The sequence below is a fragment of the Chiroxiphia lanceolata genome, chromosome 20 (assembly GCF_009829145.1).
Source record: "Chiroxiphia lanceolata isolate bChiLan1 chromosome 20, bChiLan1.pri, whole genome shotgun sequence".
NCBI lineage: Eukaryota > Metazoa > Chordata > Aves > Passeriformes > Pipridae > Chiroxiphia > Chiroxiphia lanceolata.
The window spans coordinates 3,162,795-3,186,072 of NC_045656.1; the positions used below are offsets into that span (position 1 = coordinate 3,162,795).

At 62.1% G+C, this 23,278-nt stretch overlaps 3 protein-coding genes across 5 annotated transcripts in view; 2 read left to right on the forward strand and 1 right to left on the reverse strand.

The window, feature by feature from the left end:
- Positions 1-3,782, forward strand: part of HIP1 (huntingtin interacting protein 1) — a 46,324-nt gene extending 42,542 nt beyond the window's left edge. For all 3 annotated transcript variants that reach the window (XM_032707693.1, XM_032707692.1, XM_032707694.1), the window contains exons 26-31: positions 30-130; positions 245-350; positions 445-568; positions 1,063-1,124; positions 1,624-1,735; positions 2,020-3,782. In XM_032707693.1, the coding sequence (XP_032563584.1) occupies positions 30-130; positions 245-350; positions 445-568; positions 1,063-1,124; positions 1,624-1,735; positions 2,020-2,030 (516 nt within the window). In that variant the 3' untranslated portion in view covers positions 2,031-3,782. The remainder of the gene's footprint in view (positions 1-29; positions 131-244; positions 351-444; positions 569-1,062; positions 1,125-1,623; positions 1,736-2,019) is intronic.
- Positions 3,783-4,958: 1,176 nt separating this feature from the next.
- LOC116796872 (nuclear envelope pore membrane protein POM 121-like) lies at positions 4,959-18,105 on the forward strand. The gene is made up of 13 exons (XM_032707857.1): positions 4,959-5,203; positions 5,281-5,484; positions 5,943-6,107; positions 8,202-8,282; positions 8,568-8,739; positions 9,570-9,661; positions 10,431-10,501; positions 11,156-11,277; positions 11,673-11,775; positions 12,078-12,248; positions 12,576-14,351; positions 15,300-15,428; positions 15,735-18,105. The coding sequence occupies exons 1-13, from the start codon at positions 4,959-4,961 to the stop codon at positions 15,827-15,829; spliced, it is 3,426 nt and encodes a 1,141-aa protein (XP_032563748.1). The 3' UTR covers positions 15,830-18,105.
- A 209-nt stretch (positions 18,106-18,314) lies between these two features.
- On the reverse strand, positions 18,315-22,476 carry NSUN5 (NOP2/Sun RNA methyltransferase 5). Its single transcript, XM_032707687.1, has 10 exons — positions 22,351-22,476; positions 22,116-22,238; positions 21,114-21,285; positions 20,926-21,034; positions 20,501-20,639; positions 20,002-20,117; positions 19,495-19,673; positions 19,210-19,414; positions 18,987-19,139; positions 18,315-18,805 (listed from the first exon to the last, which is right to left on the reverse strand). The coding sequence occupies exons 1-10, from the start codon at positions 22,441-22,443 to the stop codon at positions 18,700-18,702; spliced, it is 1,395 nt and encodes a 464-aa protein (XP_032563578.1). The 5' UTR covers positions 22,444-22,476; the 3' UTR covers positions 18,315-18,699.
- Positions 22,477-23,278: the final 802 nt, after the last annotated feature.

Genomic DNA, 23,278 nt, shown 5'->3' on the forward strand with positions numbered 1-23,278 from the left:
GTCCCCAGCCATGCCTTTCCCCATGGCAGGGAGCAGCATCCCCCAAGGAGTTCTACGCCAAGAATTCCCGCTGGACCGAGGGTCTCATCTCCGCCTCCAAGGCCGTGGGCTGGGGTGCCACCGTCATGGTGTAAGTGCCACTGTCAGCGGAGCGTGGAGAGGATGGCAGAGCCCTGCTGTGCCCACAGGGAGGGGACACAGAGGTGGCAGGATGATGCTCCAGCCCCTCTCTGCCCTCCCACAGTGACGCTGCCGACCTGGTGGTGCAAGGCAAGGGGACGTTCGAGGAGCTGATGGTCTGTTCCCGGGAGATCGCGGCCAGCACCGCTCAGCTGGTGGCAGCCTCCAAGGTAGGAGGTTTGGGGTGACCCTGGGGCACCCTGTGGTCACCCCAAATTGTAGGGCTGGTGGGGTGTAAGTGACCCCTCCTGGCTGTCCCGGCAGGTGAAGGCAGACAAGGACAGTGCCAACCTTTGCAAGCTCCAACAAGCCTCCCGGGGGGTCAACCAGGCCACAGCCGGTGTGGTGGCCTCCACCAAAGCTGGGAGGTCACAGGTGGAGGAGAAAGGTGAGTGTGGGGCTGCAGGGATTGTAAAGCCATGGAATCACTTAGGTTGGAAAAGCCCTCTAGGACCATCGAGTCCAAACACTCCCGCACCACTGCCAAGCCCACCACGAACCCACGTCCCCAAGTGCGACATCTACACAGGCTTTTAAATCCTTCTAGGGATGGTGACTCCACCATTTAGCCCTGGGCAGCCTGTGCCAGGGCTGACAACTCTTTCAAAGAAGAAATTTGCCCTAATACCCAACCTAAACCTCTCCTGGCACAACTTGAGGTCATTTCCTCCAATGCTTGGAGCAAAGACCTGCCCCAAAACCTCTGCTCTTGGTACTCAGCACCCTCAGCTGGCTGTGCCCTGGTGGTCTCTGTCTACAGCTGCCCCTCACTCCCTGCCATGTGGATCCCATGGTGCCAGACCCTGCCAGCATCCTGGGAGCTGCTGGGGGTCCAAGCAGGGAGTAGAGCTTGAGGGGTGCTGGTGGTGTCTTTCTCCACAGACAGCATGGACTTCTCCAGCATGACACTTACCCAGATCAAGCGTCAGGAGATGGACTCGCAGGTAGGATGTTCCCATATTTTGGGAAATGCACCCACTGATGTCTTGCTTGGGCTACCCAGGCTGGGGGAGAGATGGAGGGGCACCAAGCTGGGGGGTCACCCTGCCCAGCTGCCCCCAGGCAGCACCAGCACGGGGGAAACCCAAGGTGTGCAGGCCACAGATGGGTTTGCCCAGGAGCCACATCCAGTTGGTTCTCAATCCCTCCCCAGCAGCCCATGGCCTCCCCACAGCACCCACCTCTGCCTGGCACGGGGCAGCCCCAGGAAATTCCTCTTCCCAGGGTGCCCACATGGGTCATTCTGCCTTCACCTGCCTGCACAGGCAGCACCCACCCGAACCCCACCCCTCCCCACATCTGCTTGTCACCGGAGCACCTGTGGGATGTACCTCGGTGGTCTTTGGGCTCAATACTGGGGGGATAACGGGTGTGAAAGGGGGGTGCTCAGCCCCACCCTGTGCCAGGGTGCTGGGTGGGCATGTCCTGGGTGGTGTCCCCCAGGTGCGGGTGCTGGAGCTGGAGAACCAGCTGCAGAAGGAGCGGCAGAAGCTGGGGGAGCTGCGCAAGAAGCACTACGAGCTGGCCGGAGTGGCCGAGGGCTGGGAGGAGGATGGTGAGTGCTGCCAGTCCTGCTCCAGCTGGGAAACTGCTCCGGGAAGGAGCAGGGCAGGATGGAGAAGCCCTGCCTGCCATCCTGGCAGTGGGCAGGCATGGCTTTCACTCCAGCTGGCACAAACCCAGGGGTAGTTGGCGCACACAGGCAAATCCTTGGAGACTCCGACTTGTGGGATCCACATCACCCCTGGGGAGGGGGCTTGGGTGCTGCTGGTCCCGGAGGGATGGGACAGTGGGATATTGGGAGGCACTGCACTCCCTCACCCTTTCTTCCCCCTCCAGCTGCAGAGTAGCCCCAGTGGCAGCAGCAGCCCCCAGGGGACACCTGGGGCCTCGCAGGGGACACCCCTGGGACCCCGTTCGATGCAACCTTTTGGGAAGATCCCCACGGATCCGGTGCAGAAGCCTCCCCGAAGCACACGCCCCCCTCATCCCCCAGGAGCCGCCTCCGGAGCCCCGGGAGCCACCGGCGAGGCCCCGGGGCCGGGGGCTCTGCAAAGTGCACGTGTATTTATTAGAGCTGCTGGGGGGTGGGGGGGTCTCCGGGGGGTCTTTAACCCTTTAGTTTTGTTTTTGCACAGATTCTGGGAACTCTTTAGAGCCGGCTCTGGCTGAGCGAGAGCGCTCGGGCTTCTTTTGCCTCTCGCTGCTTTTCCAGCCTTAACCCAGCCCGTGGCTCGGCGTGACCGTCCCCCCGCCCCGGGGATGAGCCTGCTGAAGGCCCCGGGGGTGCCAGCGGGTGGGGGGCAGCTTTTGGGGTGCTGCTGGGCTTGGTGCTAGGTGTGCTCCCCCTCGGCGGGGGCACCGAGTGCCTTTGGCCACTGCAGGGTGGGGCGGTGGCATTCCCGTGGGATACCCTGTCTGGGGACACCGGAGTGCCGGGAGCAGCCGGGAGAGGGGCCGGCAGCAGGAGGGACGCTGCCATGAGCTCCTGCCCCACATCCCAGGTTCCCAAAACGCCCCCCGCAGCGCCCCCCTGAGCTGGGCTGCCCTGCCCCGACAGATCACTGTGTTCATGCCAGCAATAAACCCTCCGCAAGGTGCTGGGCGCGGGGTTGGGCCACCGCGGTGCCACCGCACAAGCCACCAGCTCCTGGGGACGGGGGGTGGCTCTAGGGCAGCACAGAGGGTTTCGGGGGGCAGCCGGGGTGCCCCAAAACCAGAGCACCCCAAAGCCAGAGCAAGCAGCTCCCTGTCCCCACTCGCTTTGGTGCCATCCCGGTGTCACCACCAGCCTCTGGGGTGCAGGGGGGACTGGTGCCAGCATGGCCGTGGGCAGAGATGGGCACTAGCCAGGGAACCTTTGTGCCTTGAGCAGGGGGCTCGGAGGGCAGGGGGGTGTTGCCACCTCCGGGCCCCCCAGATGTCCCCGTCCCCTGCGGTCCTGCTGGTGCTCCTGCTGGGGCCAGAGCGTCCCTCCCCTGCTGGGGGCAGGATTTGGCCTTTCTCCCTTTGGGAAGCAGCTGGGCTGTCCCCGCGTGCTTTCCCAGTGACATCCCCCAGCCTCCGGGGAACTGGGACCTGCCACCACCGCCGCGGCCTCGGAGCTGCCACCGCCCAGCGCAGCCGTCCAGCGAGCAGGGACCCGCTGACCCCGCGCCCCCAGACAGCCCTGTTGCCACCCCCAGACTGCTGGGGGGACCTGGAGGCTCCCCACGGGGGTCCCGCTGCCTCCCCATCCCACCCCGCGCTGGCTCCCCTCGGGTGCAATACCAACCATCCCGTTCCTGCCGGACACGGGGAGCCCCAACACCCTCCCTGCTTTTTTGGGGGGGGTCTCGCCTGTACCCCCAACTACCTCAGGCCTCGGGGCCGGGGAGCGGCGCGGGGGCAGCGGGGGCGTGGGGACAGTGGCACCGCCCTCGGCCGAATCCATTGTCCCTTTTGTATCGCGGGCGGCGGTCCCCGCGGTGTTCCCGGTGCTGGTGACAGGGGCAGGGGCTGCCCCGCCCGCCCGGTGCAGGGCGGGTTGGTTTGGTTTTTCATTGTATGATAACAATGACCCGTCGTGTGTTTGGGATTTTTCAATAAAGCCTTCAGCCCAGCCCTGCGACTCCTCCTGGGGGGCAGATGCTGCAGTGGGGGGTCCGTGCAGACCATCCTGCGCTGCGGGGTCACCCCGGCAGGGCCATGGCAAGAAGGTCCTGCTGCTGGGTGGCCCATGGACAGGGATCTCGGGGGAATGTCCCTTCCTAAGCGTGCTTAGCCCACGCTGGGCACACTCAGTGTCCCCCAGCCCTGCCAGGGCCACCTGGACCTGGGGTGACACCATGGGGTGTCCCCACGGCGGTGTTCTGCATGATCCCCGCCACGGTCCCTTCCTGCCACTGTCCCTGCCATTGTCCCTGCCTGCACAGTCTCTGCCATTGTCCCTGTCGTTGTCTCAGCCTGTCATGACTCGGCCACGATTCCTCCCAGCTCTGGTCCCTGCTCCACAGGACCCGACTGGCTGGCAGCAGGACAGGATATCCCCTGAGACAGCCATGTCCCCTGGGGTCCCCCCCGGCACAGCCAGCCACTGCGACCCTCCCACAGTCCCCAGCACCACGTGGGTGACTGTCCCCGGCCCCGGCCTCAGAGCGGGAGAGCACCGGGGGCTTCGGGGGGTCCCGGGGTCGGGCGGGGACACGTGGGAGGGGCTGGGGCGGGGCCGGGCGAGGCCACGCCCACCACTAAAGCCCCTCTAACCTCACCGCGCAATGCATGCCGGGAGCCCGCGGGGCGGGCGGCCCCGCTCGGCCAGGAAGCCCCGCCCACCGCTACAAGCCACTCCCACCCTCTCTCATTTGGAAGCCCCTCCCGCCCCCCCCAGCCCCGGATGCCGTGGAAGCTCCGCGCCCGCGAAGCCCCTCCCACGGTGAACGCCGAGAGGGTCGGCTCCGCTCGCACCGGAGAGCTCCGCCCACCTCAATAAGCCCCGCCCACCCGGGAGGCCCGGTCCCTCGCACCCGCGGAGCCCCGCCCACCCCGTGAGCCCCGCCCCCGCAGCGCGCGCCGAGGGGACAGCCCCGTCTAACCCTCTGAGACCCCGCCCACTTTCTAAGCCCCGCCCTCCGTTACGCCAGGAGGGCCGTCCCCGCTCAGCCCCGGAAGCCACGCCCACCCGCTAAGCCCCGCCTCCATGTAACCCAGCCCATCTCTGAGGCACCGCCCACCCTTTAAAGGCCCCGCCCCCGCGCTGTACGCGCGCAGAGCACGCCGGGAGCGGCGGGCGCGCGGCGATGGCGGGCGCGGGGCCGGGCGGGCGGGACGGGGCCGTGAGGGCCGCGCTGGCCGTGGCCGCGGCGCTGGCGCTCGCCCTGGCCTGCGTGCTGCTGCGGGGCGCGCTGCTGGGCGCGGCGGCGCTGGGCGCGGCGGGCGCCTGGTGCGCCATGCGGCCCGGCCCGCCCGCGTCGCGCCCGCCCACCAAAGCCGCCGCCAACGGCGGCCCGGCCGTGAGGGCCGCGCCGCGCCGAGCACAGCCCGGGTAAGGACGGGAGGGATGGGGGGAGCGGGCGGGGGGAGCCCCGCCACGCCCCGCACTGACCGCGCTGTGTCCCGCAGGGCCCTGCGCTGCCCCCCGCAACCCCCGCGCCGCCGGTACCCGCTGCCGCAACCCCGCCCGGCCGCGCCGCTCGGCCTGACCACCGCCCGCTGGGAGGGCGGCTCGCCCCGCGCCGCGCCCTGGGCCCGCCGGGCCGGCCCGCTCCGCAGCCCCGTCACCGTGAGGATCGCACCGCCCGCCGCCAGTATCACCCGCGCCCCGGCGTGAGTTCCGGGGGACTGGGATACACCGGGAGGATCAGAGGGGTATCCCGGGACACACCGGGGAATCACAGAGGGGGATTCCGGGACACACCGAGGAATCACAGAGAGGACGGGGACACACCACGAGGAGCCCGGTTATCAGCCACGGAGGGGACTGGGACACACTGGAGGGAATCACAGGGGGTACTGCAGGGACACACCGGGGGAAGCCCACTTATAACCACAGGAATACTGGACACATCGGGGGGAACCCCCTTATTAGCCACAGGGGATATCGAGACACACTGGGGGAAGCCGCATTATCAGCGCTGGGAGTACCATCCCATCCTGAGTGCTGCCACATGGCTGGGAGGGTGGTGTGATCTGAACCTCCAGAAGAGCCGTGTCCCCCTTTCCGTGGGGGAGTTCTGAGCAGTGATCCCAGCTAGTCTAACAGTGTGCTCTGCTCTGCCCCCCAGCCTGGAGCAGCTGGTCTCACCCCTGGCCTTCCCAGCCACCAGCAGCCCCGACCCGTGTGCCAAGGAGACTGTGCTGAATGCCATCAGGGAGAGCAGGAAAAGGGCTGTGGAAGAGGAGGAGGAGGAGGAGCAGACCTTTGGGAACGATCAGGAGAGCAAGAGAAGGTAAGGAGGGAGCAGTTCAGGTCACTGGTGGTGTGTTGGGAAGGTCACAGATGGGGCTCTCGCTCCAGTGGTGACCAATGGGATGTGTCCCAGAGAGTGCCATGTGTGGTGTGACCAGGATCTGGGCTGGAAGAGCACTGTGGTAAGGGAACTGCAGGGAGGAAGCACACCCCATCCATCACCTGGCCCTTGGGGCTGTGTCAGACAGTCCTCTGAGGCTCCTGTTGTCCTTGAGATCAAAGGGATGTGGTTTAGGTGTGGGTCCAATGTGTTCCTTTGCCTGGCTGGGGTTGGGAATGGCTGGGATGTGGTTTGGGAAGCTTGGCTGGGAAATGGTTTCTCTTCTCACAGGGAATTGCAGACTGGGAAGGCGTGGTGGGAAGTGCTGGTGTCTGCTGTGGGCTCTGTCCTTCAGTCAGCCCCGGGCTCCCAAGAGAGATGGCTGGAAGGATCCCTCTTGAAAAGCTCCACACATTTCTCTCATGGGCTGAGTGAGCAAAGGGAGGTGAAATGTGAGGGTAAACAGGAGACACTGCTGCTTCTGTTAGTCGAGGTCAGTGACTTCCAGCCCTGAGCCTCAGGGAAGGAGGGTGCAGCGTCTTTGCCAGCGCCCTGGGAAGGACCAGGAGTAAATCCTGACTGCAAGTCTGCTGGAGTCCAACAGCCCAGGCACACCACTGCCTCACTGCCCTGCACTCATGCAGTCATGGAATGGCCTGGGTTGGAAGGGACCTTAAAAACCATCTCATTCCTCCCCCTGCCATGGGCAGGGACACCTTCCACTAGACCAGGTTGCTCCAACCTGGCCTTGGACACTTCCAGGGATTGGGTAGCCACAACTTCTCTGTGTAACCTGTGCCAGGGCATCCCCACCCTCACAGGGAAGGATTTCTTGGGTATAGCCAACCTAAATGTCCCCTTTTTCAGTGTGAACTCATCACTCCTTGTCCTGTCACTACACTTCCTGCTGCAGAGTCCTTCTCCAGCTCTGTTGTAGGCCCCTTCGGGTCCTGGAAGGCTACTGAGTTCTCCCTGGAACCTTCTCCAGGCTGAGCAGCCCCAGCTTTCTCAGTCTGTCTCCATAGGGAAGTTGCTCCAGTCCCCCTACCAACTTCGTGACCTTCTCTGGACTTGCTCCAACTTGCTTCATCCTTCCCAGTTGTGTCCATGGAGGCTGTTCCCTCTGTGCTGGGGCTGGTCTGGGCAGGGAGCTGGAACACTGCAGAGAGTGGCTTGGGCACATTGTCCTGCTGCTGGAGGTGAAGAGAGCACGGCAGGGCAAGGCAGGGCACGCCATCCTCCTCCAGCACTGAATTCCCATCTTTGTATGCTTGACTTGGTTTATCTGAGCCAAGCAGGACAACAACAGGGTGGATGCACAGAGGGGATCAGCTCAGGGGTTTTCTTTATTCTGTTTTAATATGCTGATACACAACTCTGCCACAAAAACCAATTTTGAAGGCATTCCTGTCTGGGAAGCACAAGGAACACTCGTAGGCAGAAAATTCCGGGACCCTGGAGGGCAGAAAGGAGCTGTGTCAGCTGGAGAGCACGGGGTGGCCTGTGCTGTGGGGTAGGCGTGCTCAGAGCTTGAGGAGAGCTGTCCTACACCTCCAGCTCTGCTTCACAGCAAGCTTTGCTTTGGGACTTTCACACTTCAGATCCTCATGGAATCATTGTGGGAAGGGGAATTTGGCTTCTGACTCTAACAGTCCAGGGCATTGGTTCTGCAGAAAGTTGGAGGTGGGAGTTTCAGAGCTCGAGTCAGTTCAGAGAGACTCAGCAGCTCATTTCTGGAAGTATTTTGGCTTAGAATAATGGACTTGAGCAAAGATTTTTGTTTTCTTATGCCCAAACGGCTGTGCCCAGCAGGATGTTGGCATTTGGGGTGAGAGTCAATGAGGACAGGCCCGGGGCAAGAGAAAATCCGCAGGAGTCTGGAGATGTGGAAGAACTTTGTCCTGGCTATTGGGTGCCAGGAAAACAAGCAGGGTTTGAGCTCTCCCAGTGTTGAGCCTGCCTGGAAAGAGGCCTCTCCCCAGGCTGGGAGAGGCTTCCATACTGCCCACCAGACTTCCACCCTCTCTCCCACAGGCGCCACGACAGCAGTGGAAGTGGGCAATCAGCGTTTGAGCCGCTGGTAGCCAACGGTGCCCCCGCCTCTCTCGTACCCAAGTAAGTGCCCACCGGGCTAAAAGCAACTTCTGGGATGGGGGGGCAGAGGGAGCAAAACTCTGTGGGATCTGGAAGAGGGGCTTGGATTTTACTTGCAAAGCCTGGCTTTGGGGGAGAGCAGGAGAGGCTGTCGGTCTGTCACCCTGTGACAGCAGGGCTGTGCTGCTGCTGAGGGTTATTCCCAAGCCTGTAAGGAGTGGGATTGCCTTCCTCCACCTGCCTGGCATGGAAAGGACCTTTGGGCAGAGCAGGGGAGCTCACTGAGCCTTCACACCCCTCCTGCAGGCCGGGCTCTCTGAAGAGGGGCCTTGTCTCTCACTGCCCCGACGACTGCTCCAACAAGAGGTCCCGCACGTCCTCCATGAGCTCCCTCAACAACACGTACTCCGGGGGCATCCCCAGCTCCATCCGCAACGCCATCACCAGCTCCTACAGCTCCACCCGGGGCCTGGCACAGGTACGGACACCTGGGCTGCACATTCCTCTGGGATCACCCGTGGAATCCCAGTGCTGGGCTCATGAAGAGCAGTGTGGCTGGCTGCCTGGATCTGGTGTGGCTCAGCTCCCGTCCCCGAGGGTCAGGTGGGCTGTGGGTCCAGCAGCAGTGTTCCCTGTTTTCTGGGGAGTCCCAGGCTGAGCCGCCCTGCTGCTTTTGCACCAAACCAAGGATGAGGTTGTTTTGCTCTCCCTCCTCGTCCCTGGCCAGTCTGCAAGGCTGGATAGATGCAGGTGAAAGGAAAAAAAAAAAAAAGGCTTTGCTGCGCTGACACCTTTTGAGCTGGAGTCAGCAGTGTGGGAGCCATGTGTTTCTCTGTGACCCAGGTCCCAGCTGCTCACTGATGCAGCACTGCTTGTATCCTGCTTGGGCTTGCAGATGTGCCAGGGACACTTAGCCATGGCCACTGGAGCTCTGTCTGTGTGGAGAAAGCTTTGCTCCAGATAGTGGTAGGGAGAGATTTGCTGGGGCTGGGGAGAGTCAGATCCTTGCGCTGGGATCCTGCTCTAAACTCCTGGCAAGGAGATGCTGGTCACACAAAGGCAAGAGCTGGCCCAGCAGTGTCCTGGCCCTGGATGCTGCTTTTTCCCCATGTGGGTTCAGCTTGGGGTGGCCAGACATTGAGCTCCCCAAAATGTGGAGGGGAGTTAAGTGGTGGTGAAGCAGGAGGGGCTCTGGACTCATTGGGCTCATTATCCAGAGTCCTGGGAGTGGGGATGAGCAGGGGGGAAAGGGCTCTGCTCCCTGCCAGCCCCACAGCGAGTTATTGTTGGTGTCTCTCTTTATTCCAGCTGTGGAAGAGAAGTGGTGTGAACTTGTCCCCAATGTCCAGCCCAGCGTCCTCCCGTCCCCAGACCCCAGAGTGGCCTCTGAAGAAAGCCAGGTAACCAGCCTCTACCAGAGCCAGCTGGGAACGGAGCTGTCGCCTTCCCAGCCATCCCAGTGCCCAAGTCACACTTTCCACTGGAGCTGGGATAGTCCAGACTCCTCTCCAAGATGTGATGGTGGGTCACTCACTGGTGTGGAGACCCCCTTGTCATGTTGATTGGCCCCTTGTCACCTCCTGACACTGCAGTGCCACCCCTGCCCTGCTCCCAGGCCGGGTCAGAGATATAGGGGCTCAAGTTGCTGCAGAGGTGATGGTGCCTTATGGCAGTGGCATGGCCTGGGTTGGTGGTTGCTGGAACACTGGGAAAAGACAGGCCCTGATTTTTACCATCTCCTCAAAATCAAATCCCAGGGCTGTATCATAGTGCCTGCCTTTGAGCACGGCCCATGTTCTCTCCCAGATCAGAGGAGCCTGAGGTTGTGTCAGAACTGAAGTCAACACGATCACCTGGTTGACACAGTCACCTGGTGACAGGCTGAGTCTAACTTGCGAGGGGCAGTGCTCCCATCCAGGACCCCCAGCTGCCCCCCAGGGCTGACCCATCCTGAGGAGGGGGTGCAGGCCCAGCCAAGCTGGGACTGGAGCAGGAAGCAGCTCCTCTGCCTGGAGCTGCACAAGGTTCTTGTCCTGAGGTCTGTTTGCAGGTGGCAAAGAAACACCAGGGGTGCTGGTGGGAATCCTCAGTGTGTTCAGTCTCATCCTGTTCTCTGGGATGGGGCTGAGCCCAGGATTGTTCCTGACTGGCTATCTCCTGTTTGCACAGGGAAGAGGAGTCACATCGTTCCAACACTTCCACCCCAGTGAAGTCAGACAAGGAGCTGCAGACAGAGAAAGGTGAGTGTAGGTGGGCCCTGGCTCTGCACCTGGATTGGATGGGCCACCAGGGTGAGCAAAATCAGAACAGGAGGTAGCTGAGGTAGCCACGGCCTGCAGTGACATGGGCTTGAGAGGTCACCTGGAAACTCAGAATGTGCTGCTCTCAAAGCAGTGCTACTTCAGCTGGCCTCAGGGACTGCCTTGGTGGGATTTCCAGGTGATTAGAGGGGTGCTGACAGTGTTGGGGTACTAGCAAATGCCTGGGAACTGGCTTGAAAGGGGGAACTCCAACTCCCAACCCAGCACGGGTTCAGGTGTCAGCCTTGGCCAAGACCTGCTGTGGTGTGAGTGGAGCTCTGATCAAATTCCAGGCTGAGCTTATTCCAATGCTTCCTCAGCTAAAACAGAGAGGCAGTCCTCTGTGCCTGTGGCAGGTGGGCCCCATGGTACAGTGCAGGGACCATCCCTGGAGCTGGGAAGGGGTTGCTGACCCACAGAGCCCCAGCAGGCTCTTGTCCCAGTCTCCCTGCTCTTCCAGGGCATCAGAGCAGCTGAAAGCCTTGCCCCTGGCTCTGCCCTCAGAGCTGGGCCATCCAGAGAGGGGTTGGGACAGCCCCATCAGTACAACCAAACACCTGCCCGGAGCTGGGCCTGACCTGTCTCCTTCTGCAGTGGCGGAGTCGCCGGTGTGGAAGAAGAATTCCCTGAGCCCGCCGTCGGCGCCGGGGAGCAGCGGGAAGCGCAAGCGGAAGATCCCGTTGCTGTCGTCGATCCGTGGGGACCAGCTGGTGCTGGTACGTCGCTGTCTCGCAGCCCCTCTGGCCCCGCTCTGGCAATAGAATGTGCTCACTGCAATTTCTGCAGGGCTGGGGGGACACTGACCTGCCTGCCCTCAGGAAGGAGGCCCCGTCCTTGGCCGAGTGGGAAGTGACGCTGTCCCCAGCCCCAGTGTCTGGTGGGCTGTGCGTGGTTGTGCTGCCTGCTGCCGGACCAGGTAATGCCTGGGGAAGGCCTGCCGTGCCCTCAGTGCCACGCCGGGGGTCCAGCAGAGTCGGGGACCGGAGCTCCGCGGTAGCTGCGGCAGGACCAGCTGCTTCACGGGGCTCGCCACGGCCAGTCGCCAGCACACCTTCCGAGAGGCTCTGCTTCCCTGGGAAGGAGCTAAGCTGCTGCTGCTCTCTCTTGGCAGCCCCCGCCGCCTCAGCTGGGCTACTCCATCACCTCGGAGGACCTGGATGCGGAGAAGAAGGCAATGCTGCAGTGGTTCAACAGTGTCTTGGAGGATAAGGCTGGTAAGGGCGGGCTGGGAACATGAAGGGTGGTAGGAGCGAGCCCAAGTGTGGACTGGTAGAGCAGTGGGGTGTCTGTAGCACAGTCTGGGGAAGCACCTGGGTTTGTACTGCCTCAGTCTGGGGCTGCTCTTTGTGCCTTCAGAGTGAGGAGATCTCACGCCCCAGTGTCTCCAGGGTGCTGTGTGAGGTTCCCCAGGGCTGTGGGGTGTTGGTGTCGTTTCCCTACCTGCTGGAGAAGCTCTGCTAAGGGTCTGTCCCCCACAGCCAGTTGTGGATCCTGATTCTTTGCTCCTTCCCTGTAGATGCAGTCCCCAGCACCACTGCAGAGATGACGCCTGTGTCCAAACCGCTGGTGTTCACCGTGACCTCCTCAGGGCCTGCACCTGCCTCCACAGCTCCTACATTGGCCAGCTCCTCGCTCCTGGACAGCCTGAAGAAGATGCAGAGCAGCCAGGCTGCGCCCACAGCACCAGGTGAGGAGGAGGAGGAGGGTCAGCAGAATGGGACCCCGGCAGAGCCGGGCAGTCACAGCGGGAACTCCACGTTTCCTCTGTGAGGCAGGTGACAAACCCTCCTGCTCAAATGCTCCTCTGGCAGCAGAGCTGGCAGGCAGGTCTCAAAGGGGCACATTTGGGGACACCAAGCCCCTGGTCCTGCTGGGGGCTGCGGTAAGTTCAGAGGGCTGGGTGTGGTGGGAGCTGCTCCAGGAGGCTTTGCACCAGCAGGTGGGTGCCTGGCAGAAGGGCAGGCTGTCTGTAGGTGCCCCTCTATCCCTAAATAAGCTCTCTCCCCCTTTCCAGACACCACTGGAGCTGCAGCAGCATCCCAGCCACCTCCATCAACTGCACAACCACCCGCCCCCACGGTGTCGCTGGAGTCGAGCTCTCTGCCTGACACCTCTGCTGACACCAAGCCTGTGCCCGTGCTGAGCACACCTGCCCCCCCTGCCCTGGGGGTGCAGCCCCCAAACAGCCTGGCACCTTCTGCGTTCACTGAGCTGGGCCAGACCTCCAGCAAATCTCCCTCTCTCCCGAAGCCAAGCATCGTGTTTGGAATGCTGAATACCCCTCCTGCCAGCCAGCCAGCGGCGACTGTGGCCACTGCCGTGCCCACCACGGCCACTGCCATGCCCATTACAGCCACTGCTGTGCCCACCCCGGCCACTGCTGTGCCCACTGCAGCCACTGCCATTCCCACCACCATGGCCACTGCCATGCCCACCCCCATGTTCAAACCCATCTTCGGTGCTGTGCCGAAGAGCGAGAGCACGGCAGTCTGCACGGCTGTCACCTCCACCACAGCCACCGTGTCTGCGAGCTCAGGCCCTTCTTCAACGTCCTCCACCACCACCACCATGTTCAAGCCCATCTTCGGCAGCGTCACCACGGCTTCGTCTCCAGCGAAAGTCTCTCCTTTCGCCTTCAAACCGACGGCACAACCGGCCCCAGAGCGGCCCGGAGCCTCCTCGCCTACCCCGGTGTTCACGGGCCTTCCCAACATCATTTTCACCACTGCAGCTACGACAGCCACCACCCAGAGCTCCTCCACGGATGCCACCATTAAACCTGTCTTCAGCTTCGGACTGACCCCGCCCTCCTCCACGGGCCCCACCGCCAGCCCGGCTGTCACCGTCACCGCTGCCACCTCCACCAGTGCGGCACAGCCCTTCCTGTTCGGGGCCCCGGCCAGCTCCACTCCCAGCACAGAAACCAACTTTGCCACCCCAGGGCCCGTGTTCCAGTTTGGGAAGCCACCTCTGGCCACGGTCACTGCCACCACCACTGCCCCAGCAGGCCCTGCCTTTGGCCAGGCACCTTCAAGCTCCACAACTGCTGCCACCACCACTGCGGGCTTTAGCATATTTGGGAGCACCACACTGACCTCCTCTGCCCCAGCCACCACAGCTCAAGCGCCGCTGACATTTGGCTCCACCGTTTCAGCTTTTGGCAGCTCCTTCAGCACCGGTGCAAAGCCACCACCACCGTACCCCGGCACCGGGAGCGCCTTCAGCGCCGGGGCTGCCGACAGCCAAGCGTCTACCAGCAAACCCGCTGCTGGCCCCGTCAGCTTTGCCCCCCCGTTCAGTTTCGGAGCCCCCCTGGCACAATCGGCGGCTCAGCCGGCGTTCGGCAGCGGTGCCCAGACAGCCTTTGGCACGACCAGTGCCCAGGGCTCCTTCGGCACCAGCAGCACCCAGGCAGCGTTCGGCGGCACCACCACCTCGGTGTTCTCCTTCGGGACAGCCACCTCCACCACATCCAGCTTCGGTGCCACCACCCAGACCACGAGCAGCAGCGCCGGTGGCACCGTCTTTGGCACCACCCCGTCTCCGTTCACCTTCGGGGCCACCACCCAGCCGGGCCCCTCGGCCGGCGCCTTCGGGATGAGCACGCCGGGCCTCAGCAGCGGCTCCCCGGCCATGGCCTTCAACTTTGGGGCTGGGCAGAGCGGGGCGGCCCCGGCGGCAGCGCCCTTCGGCTCCTCCCTGCAGCAGAGCACGCTGGGGGCACCGGGCCAGAGCACCCCCTTCGCCTTCACCATGACCAGCACCCCCAACAGCAAGCCCACCTTCGGAGGTGAGTCAGCATGGAATGGTTTGAGTTGGAAAGGACCTTAAAGATCATGTTTCACTCCCCTGCTATGGCAGGGACACCTTTACTAGCCCAGGTTGCTCCAAGCCCCGTCCAACCTGGCCTTAGACACTTCCAGGGATGCAAGGCAGCCACAGCTTCTCTGGGCAACCTGTGCCAGGGCCTCACCAACCCTCACAGGGAAGAATTTTTTCAGTACGTGTAACCTGAATGTCCCCTCTTTCACTTTGAACCCATTAATCCTTGTCCTGTCACTGCAGGCCATGTTGGGGGTTTGGAGTTGGGCAGCAGCATTCCTGATGGACACTGCCAAGCTCCTGGGCTCCACAGCCCTGGAGAGGCCGGTGCTCCTGCTGTGCAGAGCCTCTCTGTGCAGAGGGAAGGCATTTCCAATCCTCCCTGTCCGGGGCCTCAGCCCTCAGTGGTGGAGGGGAATCCTTAAACTCTCCTTGGCCCTTCTGAAGGCACCAGTTCCCTGGCTCTACCCCCAGCCAGGTGTCCTGCAGGAGCCAAGGTTGTGCCAGTCCCTAACAGCCACCTGGAACTCCTTGGCAGACAGGGAAGCTGCCAGCCAGTGACTACCATCTCTTTGTCCTCACTTTCAGGGTTTCCCTAACATTTCACACCCTCACTGGGCCATCCCAGCTACCACAGAACTAAAACCCACACACTGAGCAACTGCTTGATGTAGAAAGACAGAGGCCTTTGTTCCTCCCTGGCAAATCCTTCTGTGCAGCCCCGCTGCCAGGAGAGCCCAGGGATTACCCAGAGAGTGTAACTTTGGCATTAAAAGGGCTTTTTGGGAGCAGAGGCCGGGAGCTTCAGCCCCTACAGAGTCCTGTGTGTCCTGTGGGTGCCACTGGCTCCCAAAGGCTCTTCTTCCTTTGCCAACCCCGGCTCACAGTGACCTGTTGCTGATTCTGTGATTTGCAGGAGCTCCTGCGCCCACCTTTGGGCAGAGCACACCCGTCCCAGGAGCTGTGGGCAGTGGAAGCAGCACCCTTTCCTTCAGGACACCCAGCACTCCTGCCTCAGGCTTTGGAGGAGTCGGCTCATCCTTTGGTAAGGAGTGAGATGGTGCTCCAGCCTTGGGGAGCTCGTGGGTCATGGTGTCTCCTCGGGCTGGGGACAGTAGCAGGGCTCCCAGATGTGTTCTGGGAGCTGGCTCAGGTGGTACCTGCTGGGCTCGGGGGACACCAAACCTTCTGTTCCTCCCAGGGTGGGCATCACACTGTTCCCGGGATGGGCATCACACTGCTCCCAGGGTGGGCATCACACTGCTCCCAGGGTGGGCATCACACTGTTCCCAGGGTGGGCATTACGCTGCCCCCAAGGCTGCAGGGCCCTGAGCCACCTTTCTGCTTCCAGGTTCATCCACCCCCACCTTCTCCATCGGGGCAGGATCCAAGACGGGCGCTCGCCAGCGGCTGCAGGCACGGAGGCAGCACACCCGCAAAAAGTGACCCCGGTGCTGCTGGGCCCCTCTGGCCCACGTGTGGGGGGCTCCAGGCTGGAGCTGTCCCCGTGGTGGGACCAGGCCCCATCCCTGCCACCCACCGGAGCCTGTGCCGGGTGGCTGGGATGGGATAAACCAAACTCTTGTTACTTGAACAGTTCAGAGCCAAGGCTGGACGACCCTCTGTACATATCCACAACCTCCCTTCCCTCACTTTATTTTGCCATGTTTAATGATGTGTAAATTTTTCCCCATTTGCTTCTTCTAGCTGTTCCTGTGCCCCCCTCAGCCCTCAGCCAGCCCTGGGGCTGTGTCCCGCTTGGAGCCCCACTGGGGCCGTGCTGCAGTTCCAGGCTGCCCAGGGACCCCGTCTCCACCAGGTCCCGAAGTCTTTCCCATTGTCATCCCGTGGCCTGGTGAACACGGTCCCATCCCTGCCACTGGGGTTGGTGCCAGCCTGGTGCTGCCCCGGTGCCGTGGATGACCAGCACGGCTGCAGCTGAGTGACCTAATTTGTCACCTCTAGCCGAGGACACACCGTACCCCTGGGCCTGTGCTGGAGGCACGGGGTGAGGATGGGGATCCCCCCACCCCTCTCCCATCCCCGCTGCTCCGTGGGGCTGTGGGCTGCCCCCACCCCGCTCCCCCTGGTCTGCTTTATCCGTGCTCCCGTTGTGCGCTCACTGAATCGAGTTTGGAGGAAGAGCTGAACCGTGTGTGTGGCGGCATGTTGGTTATGCCGGATTTGCTGTTTGGAGTTTCTTTTTTGGGGGGCGCCGGTCCCTGGGGGGGGACGTGCCCCAGCTAATTGGGTGTTGACAGTAGCATCACTGCGTGGCTGCTCGTGCTGGGGAGTTGTCCCTTCCATGTCGTGACTGAAAGGCAGCCGGGCCGGGGGGGAGTTCCAACCCTGGCAGTCTCTCCCCTCCCTTCCCCTCACTCCTGCTGCCCCCTCCCCACCTGGGAAGGGGAGATGTGGAGCTGCTCCCAGGATTCCAGAGCAGATGGGTTCTCCTCACCCCTCCCAAGTCCAAAGTGCTTTTCATTTTTAGCTCATCCCCCTCCCTTTGGGTTTTACCAGCTCTGAGGAGCTGCAATGCTGCCTCCCCTGTCCCCATCCAGCCAGGAGCGGGGATCCCACCCTTCCCTGCCTGGGAGCTTCATGGGAAGAGACTGCTGGAGCTGGGGGTCACCCAAGAGCCACCCCCTGCCTTGCCCAGGGTAAGGGATGGGCACCCCATTCCCAGGAGTGCTCTGCTGCCAGGTTTTTACTCTCCGAGCCGTGTGAGTGTGTGTGTCTGCTGAGGTCTAAATTAAAAAAAAAAAAAGCAAGAAAAAAAAGACAAAAAAAAAGATTACAAATATTTAAACGTTTTTTAACAAAATAAAAATTTATTTTTATATTTAAGCTAAATTGCCTTCAAATTCCTTCAAGCTTGGTTCAGTGAGGTTGCCAGCTGTTAGTGCTTAGCTGTTCCCACCCTGGCTGTGCCCGCCCGACGTGCTGTGCTGGGAAAGGCAGCTGCATCCCGTGGGCTCTGCCGTGCTCCCCCTGCTGTACATCATCCCCTTCCTTTTAAATGTGATGTATGTGGATGTGACTAAACCTTTTTTTTTTTTTTCTCTCTTTTTTTTAATTATTTCTCTGAGGGTGAGGAGCGGGAGCTCTCATGTTATGGTGCTGAGTGCCAGGGACAAGGTGTCTCTCCGGGCAGGAAGGGCAGGTGACAGGCTCTGTGTGGCACAGAGGGGACACAAAGGACCTGCAGGGGCTGGTGGGGGTGGTTCTGGCCATCCCTCACCAGCATAGCTGAGGGTGCAGTGGGCTGAGGGCAGCCAGGCTGAGAAAACATATCCTTGGAGTTTAAGGAAGTGGCTGGGACAGGATTAGTGCCCACCAAGACTGACCCTGGGTATCCCTCCCTCTGCCCCAGGCAGGGTGGTGGGCCAGGAGAGCACCCACTCCCTGTCCTCAGGGGTGCCAGAGTTTGGTCAGGTCTGCTCCAGCAAGACCTGTGTGCCTGAGGGAGATGGGAATGAGCAGGGACAAGGTGAGGGCACCCTGTAGTCCCACACGCCCAGCCCTGTGAGGTGCCAGGCTGTCCCTTCCCTGCCACACAGCCCCTGCCGGGAGAGCCCCCTGTGCCTGGGGGGAGACTGGGTTTTAACTGACTGAAGACTTGGATCATTCCTGGTGTGGCTGATGAGGATTTTAGTGTGAATGTGCAATTTTCGTTTCCTTGCTTCTTCTGTCCCTGGTTTAAAATAAAACGACTGTGTTCACACGTGTGCTATTCCTGGGGCTGGGCAGGGGCACGTGGGGCTGGTGGGGTTCAGGTGTCACTTCCAGCACACTCTGGCTCATGTGTCCTTGCTCCCCTTGGTCAAAGGCAGGTGCAGGGACAGGATTATTATTACTATTATTAATTCACTTTTTTCCCCCCTACTTTGCCTCTACTATGAGCAGGGCAGGACTGCACAAACAAGCTGGAAACAACAGTAGAGAAACTTTTATTCTGCTTCATTTCTACAGTTAAAGGCTTTTTTGAAGCTCCACATCAGGCTGGGGTCAGGACTTTTTTTGGGGGGGGGAGATGATAAAACACCACCTTTCATAGAGCTGGAGCACCCCAGCCCTGCAGGGTGCAGAGTGGGGGTTGCCTTGGGGGCAAACCTGAGGGGGGTTGGCTGCAAGGGGCAGCCCTGGGTGACCAGTTCCCCCTTCCTGGCACCGGGGTGACCCCAGGGCTGGCACTCAGTGCAGGGGTTACAGACTTCCCAGTGCAGCTGCAGCTGGCACAAAGCCTGACTTGTGCCCAGGCAGTAGGAGTGTTCCCTGCAGCCCCAGCTGGGCAGGGGGCAGTCCAAAAAACTGTTTCACTCTTTCACCCGCTGCTTTTTCCTTTTCCTCTTCCTGGGAGCTGCTCCTGGCTCCGTTTCCTCTCTGGGCTGTGGCTTCTCTGCAGCTACCACAGGCAGGGAGCTGCAGACAAGAGCAAACATCCTGAGCCAACCCAACAGTGCCCCAGCTCCTGCCTCCTGCTCCTGCACCCACCCAGACCCCTCCACCTCCCCTCACACCCTCCCCTGGGTGCCCAGCACCCCTGGCCTTGGCTGTGGTGCCTCCCAGAAGTAGCTGGAGCCCCTCAGTGCCCTCCTCTCACCTGGGGGCATCAGCCCCTTCCTCACACCGCTCCAGCACAGCCACAAAGAAGCCCTGGGTGAGGGTCTCTGCCGGGGACGCTCGGAGGCAGCTCTCGGCTCCAGGGAAGGCAGCGAGTCCTCGGCAGGGCCAGGATGGGAAGGCGGTCACCAGCCTGTGGATTGGGATGAGGGTCAGCACCAAACCCTGCCCTACAGCCCCCTGAGCCCCCCAGGCAGACCCACCTGAAGGCTGAGCCCCGCTCCTGCAGCACAGCCTGCACCACGTCCTCGTTCTCCTCGCGGTGCAGGGAGCAGGTGGAGTAGACCAGGCGCCGGAGGGCCGGGAAGCTCAGGGCATGGCCCAGGACCCGCCGCTGGAACCCGGCCAGCGCCTGCAGCCGCTCGGCGCTCGGGGCCACCTCCTCCCCTGGCCCCCGGGTCACCATCCCTGCAGGACAGGAGCTGTCACCGGGGCTCTGCACACCCCCAGCCCGGCTCCCCGGGAGCAGCCAGAGCTCCCTGTGTTACCTGAGCCGCTGCAGGAAGGGTCGAGCAGGATATGGGTCACCCTGCTGTACTTGGGGTCTCCAGGGTCCACGGCCAGGAAGTCCTGCTGGGCCAGCTGGCAGCCAGTGACCCCTGCCCGTGCCAGCAGCGTGTTCATGGTGGCCACACGCTTGGGGTCCACGTCAAAGGCAAAGATCTGGCTGAAGGCAGAGCACAGTCCCGAAGACAGGCATGAACACCCCACCCGGCCCCAGGAACCCCTAAACACCAGGCAGGCACAGCCTGGGAGCTGCCCTCACCCCGCAGGGGTATGGAGCAGATCCGTGGTCAGGGCCCGGGAGTGAACCCCGATGTGATTCACCTCCCCTCAGGTGCTTCCAGTGGCCCAGCGCTGTCAGAGCCACCAGCCCACTTGAGTTTTTGGGGCAGGGTGACAGGCTCTGCCACCTTCTTGTGCTCTCTATGGGCTTGTGGGGACCACGGCCACCTTTCCCCCTCCTTCCACCCCCCCTACAAACCTGCCCTCACCCCTTGTTCCTCAGGATGGCAGCCAGGTGGCTGGTTTTGTTCCCAGGGGCAGCACAGGCATCGATGACGTGGGAACCAGCAGTAGGGCTGAGGAGGAAGGCAGGGAGGCAGCTGACCTGCAAGAGGGACAAGCCTGTGAGAGGGGTGGGCAGCAGCACCCCAACCCCTCCTCAGGGCACAGCTGGCACTGTGTGGTCACAGGGACCACAGCAACACAGGGCCAAGGCCACCATAACCCTCCACTGGAAGTTTTGCCCAGCCCACAGCCCCGTGCTCCTCCCAGCTGCTGGTCCCCCAGCTCCCATGGAGGGTTTTATAGCCCAGGAATTCATCCCAAACCTACAGGCTATGGAAGCAAAGCCCCAGGGAAGGCTGCATCCACAGTTTCTGCTTAGACCTAAGTGCTGCAGCAAAGCCCAGCCCTTGTGGAAGGAGCTGACCCTCCACCCCGTCAATGGTTTTCCCCTCCCTGCAGCCTCCTGCTCCCCAATTCCCGCACCTTGTCCTGCAGAATGATGTGTCCTGAAGTATACAGCAGGTTGTCGTGGAGGTCTGTCTGCGGAGGGAAAACCAGCAGCTCCGGGAGATGAGGATCCAACAAGAACTTCTTTCCGGAGAGGGCCCTCAGCTCCTCCAAGCTGCCCATGAGACACATGGAGGATGAATACACATAGTCCTGGCTCACTGTGGCCACAGCAGAGCCCTCCAGAGCCCAGGCTGAGAATCCCTCTCATCCCACAGTTCCTCCCCAGCTCCAGGCAGCACCCAGAGAGGCAGAAACTAAGAGTGTGGGGTGATGGAAACCTCAACCCAGCCACCCTGAGCACCAAGACCAGCAACCCTTCAACCCACCAGACCTCATCCAAAGCCCCTGTTGCTTGCTGACACCCCAGGTAAGGTGGGACAGCAGGAAGAAACCCTCACCTGGCTGCCTTGCCCAGGTAGGAGTATCCCTGGCGCTTGAAGAAGTCGATCACATCGTCCACACAAGTCTTCAGGGTGTTGACCCGGACGTAGCGCGGGACCTGGGAGGCTGCAAGGGCCAGGCGGGTCAGACACAGCCCCCCACAGCTCCCAGCACGTGGTGCCCACCCAGCCCTGAGCCCTCTCACCTGCGGGACTCGCCTGCTCCGGGGCCAGCAGGTCCTCGTTGCGGCTCACCTTGTGCCGCACCTTCAGCCGGGCCAGCTCGGCCTCCAGCCGCGCCCGGTGCCGCCGGGCCAGCGCCTTCCAGCGGCCCCCGCACTTGAGCCCTTTGCCGAAGAGCAGGTCGTACACCAGCACCTGCAGGGAGGGCAGGGGTGAGCTGGGACACCAGGGCCTCAGGGACACCACAGCCCCAAGGACAGCTCAGCTCTGGGACACCACAGCTCCAGGGACACCACAGCTCCAGGACACCACGGCCCCAGGGACCGCATGGCTCCAGGGACCCCACAGCTCCAGGGACATCCTGGCTCTGGTATATCCCAGTTCCAGGACATCCCAGCCCCAGGACCCCTCGGGTTGGGGACATCCCAGCCCCAGGACCCCTCGGGTTGGGGACATCCCAGCCCCAGGACCCCTCAGGTTGGGGACATCCCAGCCCCAGGACCCCACAGGTTCGGGACATCCCAACCCTGGGACCCCTCAGGTTGGAGACATCCCAGCCCCAGGATCCCAAGGGTTTGGGACATTCCAGCCCCGGGATCCCACGGGTTCGGGAGATCCCAGCCCGTGGACCCCTCAGGTTGGAGACATCCCAGCCCCGGGACACCACAGCTCCAGGGACCGCATGGCTCCAGGGACGCAGTGGCTCTGGGAACATCCTGGCTCTGCTACATCCCAGCTCCAGGACATCCCAGCCCATGGACTCCTCGAGTTGGAGACATCCCAGTTCCGGGACCCCTCAGGTTGGAGACATCCCAGCCCGTGGACCCCTCGGGTTGGACACATTCCAGCCCCGGGACACCACAGCTCCAGGGACCACATGGCTCCAGGGACGCAACGGCTCCGGGGACATCCTGGCTCTGCTACATCCCGGCTCCAGGACATCCCAGCCCCGGGACCCCTTGGGTTGGAGACATCCCAGCCCCGGGACCCCACGGCTCCGGGGACACCCCGCCTTCCCCCCGTACCTTGGCCAGCTGCGGGGGCAGCTTCTTCTCGGCCTGCAGCAGCGCGGCTCCATCCAGCAGCTTCTCGAGCACCGGCGCGTAGCGGAGGGTCTCGGACACCAGCGCGTACAGCTGCCGGACATGCTGCGGGGCGGGCAGGGCTCAGCATCGCCGCACACCCCGGGGCTCCCCCACACCCCCAGGTCCGACACCCCCCCCCCCCTTTTCCCGGGTCTCCCCGTCCCTCCGGGCGCACCGGGAAGCCGCTGTTGTACACGAGGCTCTTGAGGCCGCCCTGGCCGCGCTCCAGCCCGTCCAGCACCGCGGCGGCCGCGCTGTACAGCGCCATGTGCGCTCCGCCGATCCTCCTGCCCCGAGGGGGCGAGCGCGGGATGCGGGCTCGGGATCCGGGATCCGGCTCCGCCTCCGCGCCGGGGGAAGCGGACGCTTCCCCCGGCGCGGAGGCGGAACCGGATCCCGGTCACCCTGGTGATCCCTGTCACCCCGGTGATCCCAGGCACCCTGGCCCACTCAGCTCTGTCTCTCAGTGACCCCACGTCAGCCAGCAGTCAGGCCCGCCCAAACTCAAACTTTCTTTGTCGGGAAGGATGTGCCACAAAGACCATGGCTCACACTTTTCGGGCGGACAAGCTGATACGGTTCGAAGATGTACCGCAAGAAGTCCCCCGTCCCCTTCCCCCCCCCCCGCCCCAAACCTCAGGGAGAAGAGGGAGAAAAACAACTAAGAAAACCCGAAACGAGAGAGAGAGAGACAGCTAAAGTGATATCTATATAAATATATTTACACTTATGTTACGGTTATATTCAATTGAAATATATACAATTTCACAAGGTGTATACAATTTCGCAAGGGAAAGGGGAGGGGGAAGGGAAAAGGAACAAAACAAAAATAAAATATATATATATATATATATATATCCCAATTAGTAGCCCAATATCTAGCAACTGAAAGAGTTAGCAAAGAAATATCTCACTACTCTCCTTGGGACAACTGAAAGTCGCTCCGGTACGATCGCCGGCAACCTCCGCCTCCCAAGGTCGACAAGGCCTTACCAGGCCTCTCTCCCCAACACGGCAGACTCAACAGCAGGGAACCTGCACCTCCAAGCCACCAGAAGGAAAGAGAGCAAAGGCCTCTCCTCCTTTTTTCTTATAGTCTGGCT